General features: G+C 44.7%; 2 protein-coding genes across 3 annotated transcripts in view; one reads left to right on the top strand and one right to left on the bottom strand.

The window, feature by feature from the left end:
• The window catches only part of U2SURP (U2 snRNP associated SURP domain containing), a 49,792-nt gene extending 42,870 nt beyond the window's left edge, over nt 1-6,922 (bottom strand). The window contains exon 1 of one of the 2 annotated variants that reach the window (XM_056499102.1): nt 6,829-6,922. The gene's annotated coding sequence lies outside the window, so the exon portion shown is untranslated. Of the gene's footprint in view, nt 1-200; nt 456-6,828 lie in introns of those variants that run through there. The other variant, XM_056499101.1, reaches the window with a different exon arrangement.
• Nucleotides 6,923-7,603: 681 nt separating this feature from the next.
• PAQR9 (progestin and adipoQ receptor family member 9) lies at nt 7,604-15,137 on the top strand. Its single transcript, XM_056499107.1, is given in 2 exon segments — nt 7,604-8,091; nt 8,093-15,137. Coding segments are annotated over 2 exon segments (1,155 nt in total). The 5' UTR covers nt 7,604-7,702; the 3' UTR covers nt 8,859-15,137.
• The last annotated feature ends 3,337 nt before the right edge of the window (nt 15,138-18,474 follow it).

Genomic DNA, 18,474 nt, shown 5'->3' with positions numbered 1-18,474 from the left:
ATACACAGAAATTACTGAAAGCTTTAATCCACCACCTGCAGGAGGGAGCAGGGCCTGTGCTAACAACCACCTGAGGCAGCGGGGAACGAAGGTTCCAGAAGGGAGGAAAAAAAAAGCAAAAGGAGAGGTTGAAGAGGGAAAAGGCAACTGCAGAAGGCTGGAAGTTTATAGAGGAGGGCAAAACTCTCAGGTAACCTCACCGGCTGCAGATGTGCGTCCAGCTGTGCAGGGACATAGTCTGGTGAGAGCTGCTGCTCTGCCCGCAGCTGTGTCAGGGCGAGGGCTCAGCTGCGAGCGCTTCCATGGCAGCTGTCACCAGCACTGAGCCGGCGGTCAGGGCAGGGACGGCACAGCGGCGCGGCAGCGAGCGCTCACGGCGGGGAAGTCTCCCTCAGAGGCGGAGGACGCGGGTCAAGGTGCAGGAGGAGCAGGGCGGGCAGCAGGAAGAGCTCCCAGGGTTTCCTATTCCTGCACAGCGCAGCGCACGGCGGGCACGGCGGGACGCGCAGGCGCCGCCAGGGGGCAGGCACGGCCCGCGCCGCGCGCCCGCCTGAGGCGCCCGTGCCACGTAACGTGACTCCGCCCAAAGTTACACAAAAAATGGCAAAATAAAAAATAACCATCCCCATCATTCCTTAGGTACAAGCCGCTCTACGCCGCAGTTCAATCCGCAGCGGGCCACGCGGTGCTGCTGCAGCTGCGGCAAAGGCGAGGCAGGGAGAAAGGCCGCGCGGCAGCACCCGTTTCTGCGGCTGTCGGAGCCTCCTGCCGCCCTCCGCAACGGCGCGGAATATTCTGGTAACGGGAGAGAGGATGTGTCTAATACACCTGAGCACTTCCAGCGGTAACCGCGGGCTGGTCCCACGGCTGGCACCCTGCTGGGCCGCACCTCCACCCTGAAGGTGGCTCTCCAGGATAAATTTGACGTGGAATCACTGAGGCTTGGAAGGAAGCAGGGGGAATCAAACCCACGCATTGACAGGCACAATTCCACCAGTCTTTTTAGGATTTTTTGAGCCCTAAATTTTCCAATAGAGGAGTCCTTCCTGATCAAGGAGCTTTACGGATGGATTACGCAGGATTTACTGCTTCAGAATCCAAGCCAAGCCCCTCTCTTCCCTCATCTTTCTCCCTGTTAACTTGAGAACCATTTCACTGTCTTGCAGAGACACAGGATTAGTATCATCTGTGATCTGGTATTGGGCTGGTTTTTAACATAGTAGTGCAAACAGGTGCAGCAATGAGTGAAAGCTGGGGAACTTGTAGTGGCTAGAAAGAGCATTTAGAGACACAGAAGACACTAGATGATGCTCAACTCTCCTGGGACTGTATGAATAAACATGGCATGAAAGATGACTGACACTTCTGGATACAAAGCAGACATCTAGCTGGAAAGAGGAACGTGGCCTGGATGATAGAGTTTTGGGACCAATAGTGTTTAGAAAATTTGTGCTCCATTTGGCCTCGATCCCCTTTATTTTATTCACCTCATTAATCCATTTTAATTATCCACCTCATTGTTCAAATCCTCTGCTTACTACTTAGCCTCTACGCTCTTTTGTAATTAATAAACTGCCCCAAATTAAGAGCATCACAATCCAGAGCATGCTGTGAAAAACAGGAAAGACAGAGTTTCAAAGGTCATCTCTAAAGATAATTTTTCAGAATGAACCGTACTTCTCAATCTGTGCTATTTATAACACATTGCAATAGTACAGTAGCACTCGTGTGCAGTTAGTGAATGAGAACACATGTCACTGTTTTGGGCTTAATGGGAGAGCAAGGGCAGGAAGGAGAGCGGAAAGGAAAGGAAGCAGTGAGATGCAGAAATCCATGGAGAATTAATGCAGGAAAGGGTATGCTAAGAATAATAACAACAATATTTGAAAGTAAATGGTAGACATTTTTCATTATAATGCAGTAGGTCTGGTTGCCTGCAGACCTGGGAATTGCTTATTAACTGTTGTTACAATGACAAGTATCATTAGGCAATATACTCGGGAAAATCATGAATTATCATAAATAATTAACACTAAGCTACATTAAGTAAACCACACGCTGCAATGTGTTACATTTGTCTTTCTGGCTGCTTTTTCCCCAACTTTCAGGTGAAAGCTCTCCACTGCTCTCACTCCAGGCCAGGACACAGAACTGCTGCAATTCTTTAGCAAATGTGGATGCGAGGAAATGGGAGAGGAAGGATTTCGGGTGCTGTGGAAGTTCTCTACCCTGTGGCAAAGGAAGCATGTTTGAGGACATGGGGCAGGCAGATGATGAGTAGCACGGAAGTGCAGCTGCTGGGTGTACAGGTTTGTAACTCAGTAACAGATTCACACTTTCCTCTGTAGTTTTACAGAGTAGCTCAGGGATCACTAAAGCCACCGTCTGCGTGTGCGCTCTCCAGTGCTTAGGCAGCAGTCTTCCAGATTTTTCCCTTATTCCGCCCTCCACCTCCTCCCACCCCAGAGCCTGAAAACCGCCAGCGAGGATTCTCAAAATAGGCAGCGGCAGCTCCCCGTGCACTCGCGGGTTGCTAGGGAGCTCTGCGCAGCGCCGAGCCGAGGAGAGGCGGGCAGCGCTCACAGCCGGGCACAGAGAGCCTGCGCTCAATTCACATGCTTTAGCAGGGACCACCGCAATAACGAAAAGGAGCCAGAGGGGCTGCTGGGAGAGGGCGATTTGCCTCTCAGGTTCCTAGCAGTCTGGACTTGCTGCCACTGCTCTGTCTGCTCTCTGTCTCCCGGCAGGAGCCATCTCTGTGTTACTCCATCTCTCTGCTGCTGTTTTACCTTCCCTCAGCTGTAAGTCCTGCTCGACTCCAGCCATTCAGCAGCTGCTTTCCCTTCCAGGACCCCACTGCTCTCTCCTGGGACATGTCTTATCAGGGAACCTGGGCTCTTTCTCACCCTGGGATTTCTCAAGCAGTGAGGCAGATTACGCAAACCAGTCACAGGGGCAACATCTGACTTGCCCTGTCTGGCTGAGAAGGGTCAGTCATTTGCAGTGTGGTTTGCAGGCATTAGTGCAAGTATCAAGTGAAGGCTTAATTTCAAAAGTTCTCCTGCAGCTTCTTGTCAGAGAGAATTACCCTACGTGGCTAGAATCCAGATGTGCACATCTATCAGCTGTTTGAAAGCACGGAAGTTCAAGATGAGTGCAATGCCAGTCATTCCTTCGCCATACAGCGAGTGCCTCCTGTCAGGTTACTGAGTAGCAATTTGTGCTCTTCAAAACACTCCCACTCAGCACATACAAACGAAACAATTTCTTAGTTATGCACTTTGCAAGCGAGGGTTCAGTCCCGCAACCCTTGCAAAGGACAAGTTGTACTTTGCTCTTACCATGAGCCCCTGGAATCTGGGACAGTGGTGGATTTTGACCACGGAAAACATGAAATATACACCCACCCAATATGTTATTCTTCATCACAGTGAAACTAATTTCATAGCAATATTCACGTTCAGATTTGCTGTTGTCAAGGAAAAGGCAAGTTTTACCTCAAATCTTTCAAAACCAGGAACTCTAACAAGACAACAACCAAACTTTCAGAGAAATTTCCTTAAAATGTGAAGTATTTTACCCAGTTTGCTGTGTTTGGTGTTTTTTCAAATGGGTTTCATTGCTGTTTTTTAAAGCATAAAGGATACACACCTGAAGATATTCAACTTCAAGGTGAAGAGGTCAGAAAATCAGAAGTTCCCGATCACTAAAACATTAAAATTAACATTCCTATGCAACCATGATGGTGTTGGTTAGTTATTCCCTTTTACATTTACCTTTTTTCTCCTCCAGGTGAGACTTTAATATATAGGAATCACTCCCACTTTTCTTTATCAAGGTATTTGCTTTATAAAGTATAATTGACCCTAATTAGTTACTCAAGAAGGAGAAAGTGATGCAAGGTTTCCTGTTTATCCAGTCTTAAAACGATAGTGGAGTAGAATCTCCAAAGGCAAGATAATTGCTTCAGTATTAAATCAAAGCACAGTGTCTACTCAATTATTACAAAATATAGTAATCACTGCAGTAAAAAGTTACCCATCAAGCCATTATTTGCAAGAGATTGATATACATTCAAGAAAGGATTAAAAAACCAAACACAAAACAAAAGGACCATTTTTCTATGTCTGTCTATCTTTTCAGATGTTCTCCCAGAGAAACTGCAACCATGAGGGACAGCAAACAAAGTTAGATGAGGCTAAAGCTTCCCTTTCTTTAATAGCTACTCTTTTAAACAGAACCAAATTCTACCCTCTCTCTTGTTCAGTGGGGTTCCATGGGAGATGTCACAACAGAGTAACTGAAAAGATCTCAGTGCAGGAGAGAAATCCAGAGGAAACAAAGAGGGTAGGTGTTTTTTCTCAGACAAAACTTCTTACTAAGAAAGAAACCATCAAAATCTGTCTTAGAAGTGAAGATATAAAGAGAAAAAAAATATTATACAAGTGGAATTGTATGGTAAAGGATTAAGTCAAGCAAGTGCTACTAAGACTGATATTTGCCAGCATGACTTGAATTGGGTGAGGCTAAATCAAAAGCATCTTAAATCTTCCAAACACCATCACTGCATATTCACATTAGGACTTATTCCCTTTTTAAAGTTTTTTACATCAGTTTCTTTATTTATTCTAAAAAGCTATGTACAATAGGAGGGCTAAGTACAACCTCTTTCCTAGTGTCCTATGTGTGAGTGCAAAACATTCATTTAGCACTTTTTTTTTTTTTTTTCCTAACCAAAAGGCATAATTTCACTGGGTAGGGTTAAAGTAATTTAGAATATTTTTTAGGTCTTTTGATATAAACTCTGAAATTACTTCAACATTGAATAAAACAAACGGAAAATGTAGAAACTCACACTTGGTATTTTAGCACATCTTTTTCTTTGGGTCTTCATCCAGTACTGATTAACATTAGCTTCCATTACTTACCACATTAGGCAGTACTTTCATCACTGTTTTAAGAGTATTCTAAAAGGTTATTTGGAGAGAAAGCCTGCAGAAAATTCTACACATACTAGGAGAAACTGTAGTATATGCTGACCATGCCTTTCTAAATATAAATCCTGGTTAGAGAAATGCAGAGGCTCTTCATGCACTAAATAACGTGGACTCCTCTCTGTGACCTCCAGATGTCCTGATTCTCCCTGGCTTACCACATAATAGTCATGTAATACTAACCTTGATGGACTACATATGAATAAGAGTCTATTTTGAGGTTGTAAGTGCTTCAAATTGTAAGGTTCCCTGCACACTATCCCACAGCTGGCTTGGGAGGAGAATACTCAACTCAATGTAATATGTATGCAGTAGTCTTTATGAAAGCCCAGGCTGTCCTCAGAGATCATTCTCCCTGTGAGGAGTCTGCCTTGGAAATAAGCAAAAGACTTAGCTCATTAGCAATGAGTTCCAAAAATGTGGTTGCAAAAGCATTCATGTGTACCTCCACCATCACCCAGACAGTCCAGTGTCCACCAGAACTGCCAGTCTTGAATCACAAGCAAACCCCACCTGCCCCTCCCAGCCTGGGCTGCCCCAACGGGCCACAAACCCAGTGAGTGTCTCTCTCAGGCAGCCAGGCCATACCTCAGAACTCCCTGAGGCACGAGGGCTGAAAGCCTCCCACATCCCTGAACGTCAGGAGGCCGCAGAAAAGTCAGAACGTGTCAAACAAGCCCTGCTGCTGCTGCAAGGCCAGCAGCTCCCATTCAGCAGTAGATGCTGTTGTTCTTTAGACACCATCTGTTGCAACAGCTGCTGATGGCTTTCCAACTGCCTCTTTAGTGCAGGTCTGAAACCTGACTGCTCTCAGTCAACCACCCCTTCTTATCTAACCTTGATGAGAGAGACTGAAGATCATGGTCACTTTGGCCCTCTAGGTAGGGCATGCAGTGGCATTGACCACCATAAATGGCAGTGTCACCGCCATAGGGGACTGAGAGACAGGATCACCAGAGCCCTACCGGGAATGCCTGCTGGGAGCAGGGCCGGGGCAGGGATTCTTTAGTGAACAGCCCCCTCCCCACCGCCTGCATCTGCAGGGATGCAGCACCCAGTCCAGCATCTGGCCTGTCTCTTCTTCACTGTGGCCTCTCTAGTGAAGAGCAGGACCATGAGAAGCCTGACGTCTACCAGAGGCTGAGCAATTTCCAGTCATCCCCAAGAGCCTTTCCTCTCCCTAAATCCCATACTGCAGAGCCCAGGAGGAGCAGGGCCCTGTTCACTCCCAAGGCTCCCTGCAGGCAGTCACTCCCCGAGGAGTGCTGTGTCCCTGCACTCCAGCAGGCAGCCCCTCTAAAACACAAGGACTAAAACACATTAGGACTATCTGAAAAATGTCTTTTGTTTAATATTTTGCTCCTCATGTTGGCTCTTCAGCGCTGTTCAGTTATGTTTATTTTGTTAGCAGGTCGCCTGTGTAATTTTTACAAAGAATATAAGCAGTGTCACCAGTCTGCCCTATTTCTGAATGAAAAATACATTGAAAAACACTTTCAGCAACACACTTTTAAGACTTTTTTTCTGCTAACATAAAAAACTTATTTCTGATTGCCTCCTTGTTCAGAAGATTTTTCATTGTCATTATTCACTATCAAATAAAAGATTTTTATAAAAGTCAGAATGTCCTAATTACACTTGACCTCAGTTTATACCATGTGACCATACACGTATCTGAATATCACCATGTAAAATGTACTTTTGGCAACCGAGAGCTATTGGATATTTAAGACCATCCCAAAGCAAAGAAAAAGGAAACACGTTGAAGCAGTGGAGAACAATTCCTTAGTCTGGTTCCCACCTGCACCTGCATTTTTACCTTCTTTTTTCTTACCTTCTATTTCCTTCAGATGCCTTCAGGAACAGTAACACCCAAACAGCGCTTTTCCCCCGTATTTTTATGTTTTGATTATGTAAGTGTGGTGCTTGCATAACCGCAACGACAATAAGTGTAGGATTTGTCTAAGGATCAACACGGAGCAGCTCCCGCCAGCCGTTCCCGAGTGTCCGTGCCAGCCGCCCCGCTCGGAGCGCCGATAAGGTGGGTGCCCTGTGTGTCAGTGACGCTCACCCCGTGCAGCCCGGCCGGGAACGTTCCGCCTGAAATAACGTTTGCATTCACTGCATGAGATAATGTCACCAAAGAAATCAGGTCTGAGCGGCCTTACCGAAGCACACAGGACAGACCGCCAGCCAGCTGCCACCGTCCCCTGTCTGGGGGTACTTTCTCGGTCTGTCCCGCCGCCGGGGATCCCCCAGCTCCCCGGGGCCATCTCCCTTCCCCCGGGGCTCCCGCCCGGCTCCTGCCGCACGCGCGGGCGCAGCCGCGCTCGGGGGGGGCGGGCGTCCCGGTGCCCCCTTTGTGCTTTTTACACCACGGCAGCCCTGCGGGCAGGCCCGCTCCCCGAGCGGTGCCGATGCCGATGCCAGCTGACCCCGCGCCCGGGAAGAGGTGCCGCGGGTCCGGCCCGGCCGCACGCTTCGCTGCGGGGGCTCTCACGGACCCGCCCCCCCGCTGCGCCCGCATCAATCATTAACGGCGGCTCGGGTGTCCGGCGCCTCCCACCCCGGGAAACCCTACCCGGGGCGGCGGGGGCGTCTCTTCCCGCTCCTCGGGAGCGCTGGATGCGCCGCCGGTTTCCAGTTACCGCGATGCCGGGCGGCGGGGCGGGAGGAGCCGCGGCGGTGCCGCCACTGCCCCCGCTGCAATGAGTGATGCTGCCGGGGGCGGCGGCGGGGGCGGTGAGGCGCAGAGCTACCGCGGATCCTCCGCCGGCGGCTGCGGGCGCAGCGGCTCTGCCTCGCCCGGTCGGCGGCGAGGCGGCGGGCCCGGGGTCGGCCGGGGCAGCAGCAGCATGCCGGCGGGCGAGGGGGACAAGAAGGAGGCGGCGGCGCCGCCGCCTCGCCCTGCCGCCCTGCTGCGGTGGGACGAGGTGCCCGAGGACTTCGTGGAGTGCTTCATTCTCTCGGGCTACCGGCGGCTGCACTGCTCGGCGCAGGAGTGCCTGGCCTCGGTGCTGCAGCCCACCAACGAGACCCTCAACTTCTGGACCCACTTCATCCCACTGCTGCTCTTCCTCAGCCGCTTCGGGCGGCTGCTGCTACGCCTCGGGGGTGCTGCTCACCTTCGCCATGAGCTGCACGGCCCACCTCTTCAGCTGCCTCTCCCCGCGCCTCCGCGCCACCTTCTTCTACCTGGACTACGCCTCCATCAGCTACTACGGCTTCGCCAGCACCGTGGCCTACTCCTACTACCTGCTGCCAGGGCTGAGCCTGCTGGACGCGGGCGCCATGAGCCGCTACGTGCAGCAGCGGCTGGGCTGGCAGCTGGACTGCAGCCTGCCCATCGCGGCCTACCGCGTGCTCGTGCTGCCCGTGGCGCTGGCGCTGGCCGTGGGCTGCACGGCCGCCTGCTGCCGCAGCCGCGCCGCGTGCTGCGCCTACCCCTTCGCCGTGCGCACCTTCGTGTTCGCCATGCCGCTCAGCATGGCCTGCCCCATCATGCTGGAGAGCCTCCTCTTCGACCTCCGCGCACGCAACCCCACGCTCTTCGTCTACTTCTACCGCCGCTACTTCTGGCTGCTGGTGGCCGCCTTCTTCAACGTCAGCAAAATCCCCGAGCGGATCCAGCCGGGGCTCTTCGACATCGTGGGGCATAGCCATCAGCTTTTCCACATCTTCACCTTCCTCAGCATCTACGACCAGGTGCACTACGTGGAGGACGGGCTGGCTGAGTTTCTCAAGGCACCCCTGGCTGCCCCCACCTACCTAGGCACCGTGGGATATATGCTGCTCCTGACCGTCTGCCTTGCCGTGGTCGTCAGGAGGTTCCTCAACGTTGCAGACCTCTGCAAGCAGGACTGACCAGGCTGGCGACCCTTGAGACAGCGACCACCATGCCAGTGACCCTTGGGCTGGAGACCCTTGGGCCGATGACCTTCGGACTGGTGACCCTCAGACCAGACCCACCATGTCCTGAAGAAGCTGTGAAACCTGGGGGAAATACACCTGTGGAAGAGCTAGGTCTCTTACATGGAGGTTTGCTGGAGAAAATTACCATGGCAGAACTGCTCGTGCTCTTTAAACTACTAGGTTACCAGGGGAAGCAAGCAAATGCTTACTGGTATGTTGCTGCTTAGAGTATAAGCTGAAATAATTTAGCTCTGCTACTAGGAAGAATGCATGAATGGTGAATGCCACTTACTAATTTCATAACAATTAGGTCTAAACTAGCTCTGATATACATATATATTTATATATCTAGCTATATATTTATTAGCTACATATATGTGTATATATATGTATAGACCTGAAGACGTTTGTGCAATGATTTCTCATAAACTTTTAATCAACTCATATGTGAAATTTCCTAGCAGATTATGCACTGATATGTATCTTCCTCTCTGATATTGTAACAGGCCTTTGCAGCCACATACTGGATTTTAAATGCAAACAAATCGATAGCTATCTATAGTTTCTAAGGTCTTGCAGCCTTTTCAGCCAGGGAACAATAGATTTAAGAGAGAGAGAAAAACAGCTGTGAATTATTACAAAATTACCAGTTGATGGAGAAACTTGAATTAGACAGACAGTGAGTGGTTGGTGTAGCCACTTGGATACTAAAATAAAACAGAAGGATATGTAAAATAACTGAACCAGAAAGGGGTCAAACTGCTTTGGAACGGGGGCAGAGGAAGAAGGACACTGCATAATGGAATGGCTCTTCCTTAAGCATGTCAGGAACATCTGCTGTGCTGAGGGAGTTACTAAGGGGCCCCTTTATCTTTCTGGGTAAATCACCCCCAAATCAGTCCTCTAGAGTCAAAGTCAGATGCCAGACTTTCTATAAACCCCTGCCAAGCTCGGTGGGAGTTCTGTGGATGTAAAGAGTGTAATTGATGCATGAGATCTTATTCCAGATCTTTAAAAAAACTACATGAAACTAGTTTCTACTGCTCTTTAATTAGAGCACTGTCAGATTTACCATCCTAAAATTAGTTGCAGAATAAGATACTGCTGAATCTGAGTTCAGCACCTAAAATCTGGTTCTACACGTACTGGATATACTGGCACTTTTTCCTATTCTGATTAGTTGTGGCTGCAGCTGGATATGTTGAAGTCCTTTTTCAGAAGCTTGGGGGAGTTCAAGAATTAGGAGGTATTTTCCAAAACAGCATCTTTTCAGAGCACCCAGGTATTATGTCACATGACAAGAGCTAAGTATAGATTGAATTTACTCTTTAGATACATTTTTTAAACCATGTGCAGATTTTTAGCAAATGCATTCTGCTTTCGTCAGACAGAATGAGTGCAATAATATTACACAAGGGGCTTACAAATCAAAGTTCAGGTGAGAAGCTACTTGTGTAACCCATTGTCAAAAGAAGGGTGGTACTTCCTTAGGAAACCCTTGTGTCAGACTGTATAATGTGTAGTGTAGTAGCTCTTTACTCAGCTCCTGTTGTAGAAGTGTATTTCTGCTTGGATCTTTCCCATTTTCATGGGCATGGCATCCCAAGACAATATTTTGGGTCCAGTCCTAAGCTTCTGAGACAAAGTCCCCTTTGTTTAAAATGGGAATTTAGGAAGGACTGTAACTAGGGACTAGGAAATCAAATCCTTAACATGGGTCAGAGTCATCATAGACCAAATAACTGATATGCCCTCTACCAATGTAACAGCTTTATGAAAATTTCTCAATGGAAGTGCATAAGCTAAAAGAAAATTACACTCACTCAATTTAGCTTTTATCTCAACCCATTTCAAGTATAATGGGTTTGAATATTTTAGACCCTTAATGAACAATGAAAATACCCTAACAAAACTATATACTCTTTGCCAGCTGCAATTCTGCTGGTATGTCATTTCTGGAATGGTCAGATGTGGTCTTTTAAGGAGATTGACTAAAATTATCTGAAGTAGCAGTTCCCAAACTGTGGCCTCTTGAGTTATCACTGTTGGGCCATAAAAAACTGCATGGCCCAGTGTGAGTGGCTGTGTTCAGTTTTCATTTGCCAACCTGCATTAAAAGAAAATGGAAACTACATGAAGTATTTTAAATTTTACCTATTTTCACTGACTTTTGTCATAAACGTATCATTGGTTTCTTCAGCTGCAAGCAAAGCAGAAAATGGTCTGCACCACTGCGAGAGGAGGCTGGTTTGCAACACTGTTATTCCTTGAAAAGTGCTTTAATATTGTGAAAACCCTGAAAACTCACAATAGAAAGCCAGTAAATCAAGACCTGCAACGATGTCATGCTGTGAATTTCCACAACTGCAGAAAGAGGACAAAAATCTTTGAGATGGGCTGTATTCAAGTTAAAATAATAGAGGCATAGTAGTTAGAGCCCAATGACTCATCCAAACTAATTATGTAGAAAGGGTTTGCCTGGGAGATGCCACTAGCACATCCAACCAGCAATTAAAAACTAAGAAATAAATCAGAAAGGCCAGGGACAGCAAACCTCAGCACTAGAAGGCAGCTCAGAAACAAACAATAAAAGCCAAATGTAAAAGACCAGGCTTTTAAAGCATACTGTATAATGAATTATATTTATTCTTGTTAGTCACAACGTAGAGGACATATCAAGAGGCAATGTCAAAAATGGCTGTTGCTAACTTGTAAAAATACATTTGATATTTGGAGTTAGGCCACACAGGGTCATCTATATATATCTCAACGACAGATAACAGTGTAAAGTTTGGATTGCAACCAACTGCAATTTTGCTAGAATCTCACTGCTGTTACAAGAGTTGCCTGTGAGCCTCAGTCACACTGGAGACTGGGTCCCTGACTCTGATATTAAGAATATTGCTTCATTCAGAAGTTTCTCTTGGCAAATTGTTTATGCACGTGTATGGGCCTGAGCACCTCATGGAATTATTTGTAAAAACTGGTTGCAAGCACTGCTGTCTGAGCCACTGTAAGCAGGCCACTGAATCCAGAGTGAATGGCTACAGGAGATGTGATTAGAATGTAAGAGTTCTAATTAATGGATTTTTGTTTGTCTGTTTTTTGTTTAAAAAATAGGACTGCATATTAAAATGGTACAGTAAGTGTAGAGAATATCTACGGAAATGTTACCTGAGTGTCTGTGTCTATTCAGTGAAGGACATGTATGTAGATAATTGTTCCATTTACTGTGTCCAATGGACAGAACAAATCTGAGATAGAAAGATTAAAAATGGAACAAGATATCTATAATTATAGTGCTTGAATTTGCTCACATAAAGTGAGTCAGCATTTATGTGACTTGTAAGGGTGCAGGATAACTTTCTAGTGTGAAAGCACATGACTGAAGAACATGTGTAAGCATGTCCAGAGCTCAGACAAGAGGTCTAACCTGCAGACTAGATGCATAAGGAAATCCTAGAAAACTAACTTGCTTGCAGAAGTAACTATCATAATGTTTTTATAACCTGCCATAGGATCTACATTGTGGATTCCACAACTCACGTTTAAAACCAAAAAGGCTTTTCAGGCCTTTTGTAGTAGAATCTGTATGGGGATGGGAGCCCAGGTGGGGACTGGAGTACAAGGGAATGGCCTGTAAATGCCTGGGTGTCCTTCTGTGTTTGGCCAGCACTGACCTCCAGACTGACACACCTGTGCTGATGTGAAGTGACTGTTGCTGGGGCCACTTCCCAGTGTGTTGATGGCATAGACACCCCCACCCTTTGCATTCAGCACGTGCCTAGAACTGCAGTCTACACTGGCATGTATACAGTAAACCTGGCTTCTGGGCACTTCTGAGTAGCCTGTGAGCTTCAAGCTCATTTTCATGTAAGATTGATAAACCTGATCTGTAATCATTACACTGTTTTCTGTAGTGATACAGTTTTTCTTCTGCAGTGTAATCATTTGAATGTCACTATCCAGGATATCTGTGAAGCTCTGAGCAGCTTCATTAGTAAGACAGGAATCTACAGGCTGAAAACAAAGGGAAAGGTTTCATCTGCATGTTGCACTTGTAAAAATGTAGCAGGTAAAAGTAGAAATATGTTGGTTTTTTTTTGCTAAAATGATAGTTCTGCTTAGTTGTCCAAGTGTTATGCTTATTATTTATTTGCTGAATCCAGCTACTTTGTCAGGTTTTTGTCAACAGTGCACCTGCAGAAAATGACAGTATGAAAGTTTTACTTCATGTTTAAGTAAACTCTCTGAGGCAGCACATTCATAGAGCATTATTGCACTAAACTCAGTTGATTACCATCCACATGCCTTACAGAAGCAAGTCATACCTGTAGTAATTGCCCAGATCAAACTGTTTTTCATTGCCTATGAGAGTAAAAATAACCAAGTGGCCAGTAACAAGCTGAGGAGTCAGGTACTCCTGGGTTCTTACCCTTGCTTTGCCACTACCTGTTCTGTAATCTAGGGCAAGTTGTTTAAACTATGTTCATTTTGAATGAATTTTAATTCATGTGAAACACTGGAATTGTACCAGGGTTGAATTTGACCCTTTGTGTCTCAGCTTCCACGTCTGTAAGATGGGGAGAATATACCTTACCTACCTCGCAGGGTTGCTCTGAAGACTAACATATGTTTGTAAAGCACTTAAAAATGCAAAGACCCTCCCAGGTGCTAAGAAGAAATATTACTGAACTCCAGCAGAGAGAATGTTATATTTTTCCTCGTGTCACAGGGAGAGGAACAGGAATGTTTCCAGATCGTGAACTGTTGGGACAAACCCTTGCCATTGCCATACTCCTAGGATGTTCACATCCTGTGTCTTTTGGAGCTGATGGCAGAATTTTCACTGGCTTCAAGTGGGAGGCAGTCAAGACCCAGGCAGTATTAAACAGGCTGACTAAATGCTTAAGGATCAGGAGTAAAGAGAAAACATACATGACTTACATACGCTTTTCTTCAGAAATTCTAACTGGGGACTTGTACTGAGGAGCACTGTAGCACCCACGAGGCCTCCTTGTTCATTTAGCCATGGATTGTATTCCAGTTACTATGAAACAATGGAGCAGGATTTCCCATCAGTATCTGTAAGACTATGAGTATGTCTTAGTTGCAATTGGGAATTTTGAACTACATCAAACTGCTTCGTACTAGAGTAAAAAGACCTGAAATAAATGAAGCTTTTATGAATAAAAATTGTAATCATTTGAGAATATAAAATTATATTGCTCAAACAACTTTCTCTTTTTCCCCTCCTGTTCTGCAAAACCAACAAAATGGAGTTAATCCTATGGCTGAGTGAAATCTGAGCTTGGAACTTTTGAACACATATATGTACTCTATTGAGGAGCCTTGAATAATCATAATACTAACCCACTCTGCCCATCAGCTGGAAGGGCTGATATAAAAAGCACCACTAAGAAGAGGACCATGCTTTTAAGAGCTTTTCTAACTAGCAGGAGTAACTGAGGGAAAAAAAAAAAAAAAAAAGAAGACATCAAATTATTTGAGTGGTTTGTTAGTCAAGGCCTGTACCTTTAGAAATTCTCCCAATATCCAAGTATATTCCTAGCTTCTGTTAGAAACATCTGAGTCAGGGCTATATAACCAACACCCAAGTTACAGCTGAGACTTTACTTGCTTCTCCTCAGATGAGATGAGAGATTGTAGTGTCACATGCACTGAAAGACACAGGCTGTCTTGGAGCTGGGTGTGGAATAAAGTTAAATTGTTTTCACATCTTGCTTAGATGGATGCTGCTTCATTCCACTGAATTCAGTAATAAATTATTGACCAAGACAAAGGAAGCAGGCTTTTGCTTAAGGTTGCCTGGAAGGAAACACTACCAGCAGACTTCTGCTTTCAGGGCAGTTGCTTCCTGGGCCATACTCAGAACATGGAGGATTCTGAAGTAGGGCTTTGCTTTTTCATGGGAATGCCTTAGGATTTGTGGTTGTAGCTGGGGGTTAATAGTACAGAGAAACAGTTTATAGCAAGTAAATTCTGTCTGCTAGAGGTTCAAGCACGCTTAAGTAGGAGGTATCATGTTTAAGGGGCTGTGCATGCAATGCAAAAAAAGTGTGAATTTTGTGTGGTTCTGTTGGGAGGGTTTGAAAATTTACTCTTTGTACACTTTTGGATGCTGACTACTGTATATGTAATGACTATGCATTTTTAGCAAAAAAAAAAAAAAATGGGTGTGATCTACAAATAAAGTTGATTCTGAGTTCATTTTTGCAGAAATGCATTGATAAAGGTTTTTCTCATTTCTTAGCATAGCTTATTATGACACCTATAGGATCAGAAATGTATTGAATGTAGTTATCTTCAAACACAGGTGATGTTAGCATGAGTACAAGAATGTTCAGTTCTTGTATATGGGTGTTTATACTAGCAAAAGTATCATGGCCATTTTGTTGTCTTTTATATTTTAAAGAAATAAAATAGCATTCTTTGCCATTTTAGTTCTCTGCTAGCTAATTAATGACAGACATCCCTGCTCCACTAAGATCATTCATATGTATTAGAAGATTAGTGTTCAGCCTGCAGTGCTCACTGAAAAATCATGAAATTGGTAGCAATAACAGTGTCAAGAATCATAGCAAAATATTGACTACAAAATGAAGAGGTCTTTTTGGCATCAAGTTTCCCATTTGGCAGAGTAGGATGGCAAAATACTGTTTTCAGTCCAAGTCAGGCACTAAAAAGCACTCAGTGAACTGCAATTACATAAAGTATCTGCCTTAAGGCTTTTCTGTCAAAATTCAGCAGGACAGGATGTATCCCAGCGTAATTGCAGGCTCCCCCTGATACTGTGGGAAGACTGAACACAGTAAGACTGAACTGTAAGATCTTCTAGCTGAAGTCTGTAGAATTCCTTCAAAAGTTCTAAAAAATCTTGAGATTCGTATTTACAGATTTTGTACATTCTATTTCAAATGTGGCAATGACTTTAAGGATTTGATGTTCCCAGCAAAAACATCCATTGCCCTCTTGGAAGCAGATGCTTCAAGAGACTACATCCTGCAAATAAACAAATGCTTCACAAGACTGCATCCTGCTGTTAGCACTTAAGGCTTTTCATAATGTTATCAGTAAACTCTGGACTCGACTGCTGGACATGAACATGCTGGAGGAAAACCTCACAAAACTGATTAAGCCAGTGAAGATGGCAAAATACTGAGCAGAATGGTAGGCAACGAAAGTTACAGCTTCTAGGACAAGTGATTTATTGAGGTCAGTACCTCAGCCTTCAGCTGTGGTGGATCCATAGTTACTCTGATAATCTACTGGAAATCTGAAGGCAATCTATATTTTGTTACCATGACATCAGTTCTCTGACAAATAACCCTAAAAGTCAGGACTGTATTTGACGAGGTACAAAGGAATATCTGACACACAACAATTACTTTCAAATTTTATTCACTCATCATAGGATCATATATGGTTAACAGGATCTCTGAGTGGAGATGAAACACATTTAAAACTTAAAAGCCGGTAAAAATGTAGAGCAAATCAGTATTAATGCTAAGGCTAAATCTTGGCTGCAGTGACAAGAGCCTTTGGGGCAGACACTACAGATGCACTTTCTGCATCAGAAACCCTCTACTACAAGGCAGATTTCTTATCAGGAGTGGCAGTATGCTTCTGTTAGTGGGAAGCTGGAAATACTTCTCTTGCCAGGGATTACAGCCTTTGGGTACATGATGCATGTTTTCAGAAGCAAAACAACCATGTCATACCATCTTTTTGGAGAGTAAGCAATTTTATAGAGTTTTCTAATTTGAGTCTCTCCTGCCTCCAAGGCCTAATCCTTTCCTGTCCCTGCTGACTAAAGAAACATGAAAATATAGTTTTCTTCCATTTTTGATGTTAAGCATACTTTTTAGTATTATACTCTGTTTGCTAGAAAATGTCTACTCTCTCTCACTCCCCTGCTGTCCTGAGAAGCTGGGCAATGCCACATATACAAGGAAAAAACCCTTGATTCTTTTTTTTACCCTTCTTTATATGCTGGGCTCTCCACATCGACAGTCCTGGGGCTATGGAATTCAATCATTGGCACTCACTAGTGTTCCAAAATCTCAGCTTTTCTTTTTAGCAGCACTTGGAAAGACAACTAGGAAATGTCAGTGAGGTGGATAACAAGCAGCAGTATCTGTAGCCCACAGAAATTATACAAATAATGAGCAAAAGGTAAACAGGTCCCTGGGGCAGCTTCTCTGGTAGCTTTGTACACACAGGCAGCATCTCTCATTATCCAAAATTTAGTGAAGCCCATAAGCACATGCTTAACTTTAATATGACTATATGTTTATCTTTGTTCATTGGTGGGGTGAACTTTTCCTTGTGTTTAAGTGTGCTATAGAAGCAGAGCCCTAATGAGCAGACAGTGCCAGGGAAATGCTGCCAGCAAGAGTCTGGCACAGCAGATCCTGCCATCCAGCCCTAAGGCAGTGTCCTACACTCCAACACCCAAGACTCACATTCCCTTCTCAGCTCTAGCTCTTTAAAGCACTCTCACATCATTGTCTAAAAAATTCTAATACAAAACAAAGAGCAAAATATATATGTATAGCTAGAAGTGCATCAACTTAGTCATGAAATAAAGCTGCAGACTTTCCATTTGTCCCAATTACAATATCAAAACTTTGTTTCTTGTAGTACAGTAGAAAATCATAGCTTGAAGAGAAAGAGTTTGGAACAGTAAGTAACCAGAATCACTGAGCACTAAAAATATCTATTCATTAGCCAACATAGTTTAAAAGAATATTTATTTCTGTAGAATATTGACTCAAAACTTAGAAGCCAAATATTCTATGAAGAACACCTTTGTCCCTAGCAATAGAGCACGTTCCTTCAAGCTATAACTATTCTGCTCCAACAGAAGCATGCCATCTCTTTTATTCTAAAGTTCAGATGTTCTTTGGACAATAAAAAAATAATTTTACTTAACTGCGTTCAGTAAAACACAGAGAACTGCGACTATACCTGGGGAAACCTGCTCAAAATGCAATATTCAGATTGTTAAATGGATATTATTTAAAGTCCCAGCTAGCTTAGTACTCAGAACTCTGAGCCTATCACCTCAGAGGGAATATACTGCCAGTGTATCTTCAGATCTGCTTCTACCGAGATGACCATTATTCCAAAGAATATTGTGAATTGATATAATGAATGGCAAATAGCAGATACCTTCATTATAGTTAATCTGTGACAAGTAAAAAAAAAAGTAAAATTAACCTCACAGAGAACCTCACAGAGTTTAAAAGATATATTGATTTTGACTTTGCTGGCAAATTCTTACATGGGTTTGCACAAAACAAATGAACTGGTGGACTTACAAATATTATCAAGTGAAGTAATCACTGCTTTCTCTTCTGAAAGTCACAGTGACTTTCTCCAAGCAGGGTCACTGAAGACCCACATGAATCTGGCCCTCTCCCCTTTACCACAGTTGTGGCTTGGAGTGCAAGTCCTCTGTGGAAAGTACTAGATACTCACCTAGAAGTTTCCAAAACACTTCATTGCTGCCTTTAAATAGGAATGTTATTCATTAGCCAAATAT

Source organism: Oenanthe melanoleuca, chromosome 9, assembly GCF_029582105.1.
Source record: "Oenanthe melanoleuca isolate GR-GAL-2019-014 chromosome 9, OMel1.0, whole genome shotgun sequence".
NCBI classification, from domain to species: domain Eukaryota; kingdom Metazoa; phylum Chordata; class Aves; order Passeriformes; family Muscicapidae; genus Oenanthe; species Oenanthe melanoleuca.
The sequence above is the reverse complement of the archived record's forward strand: the minus strand, read 5'-3'. Positions and strand labels throughout refer to the sequence as shown.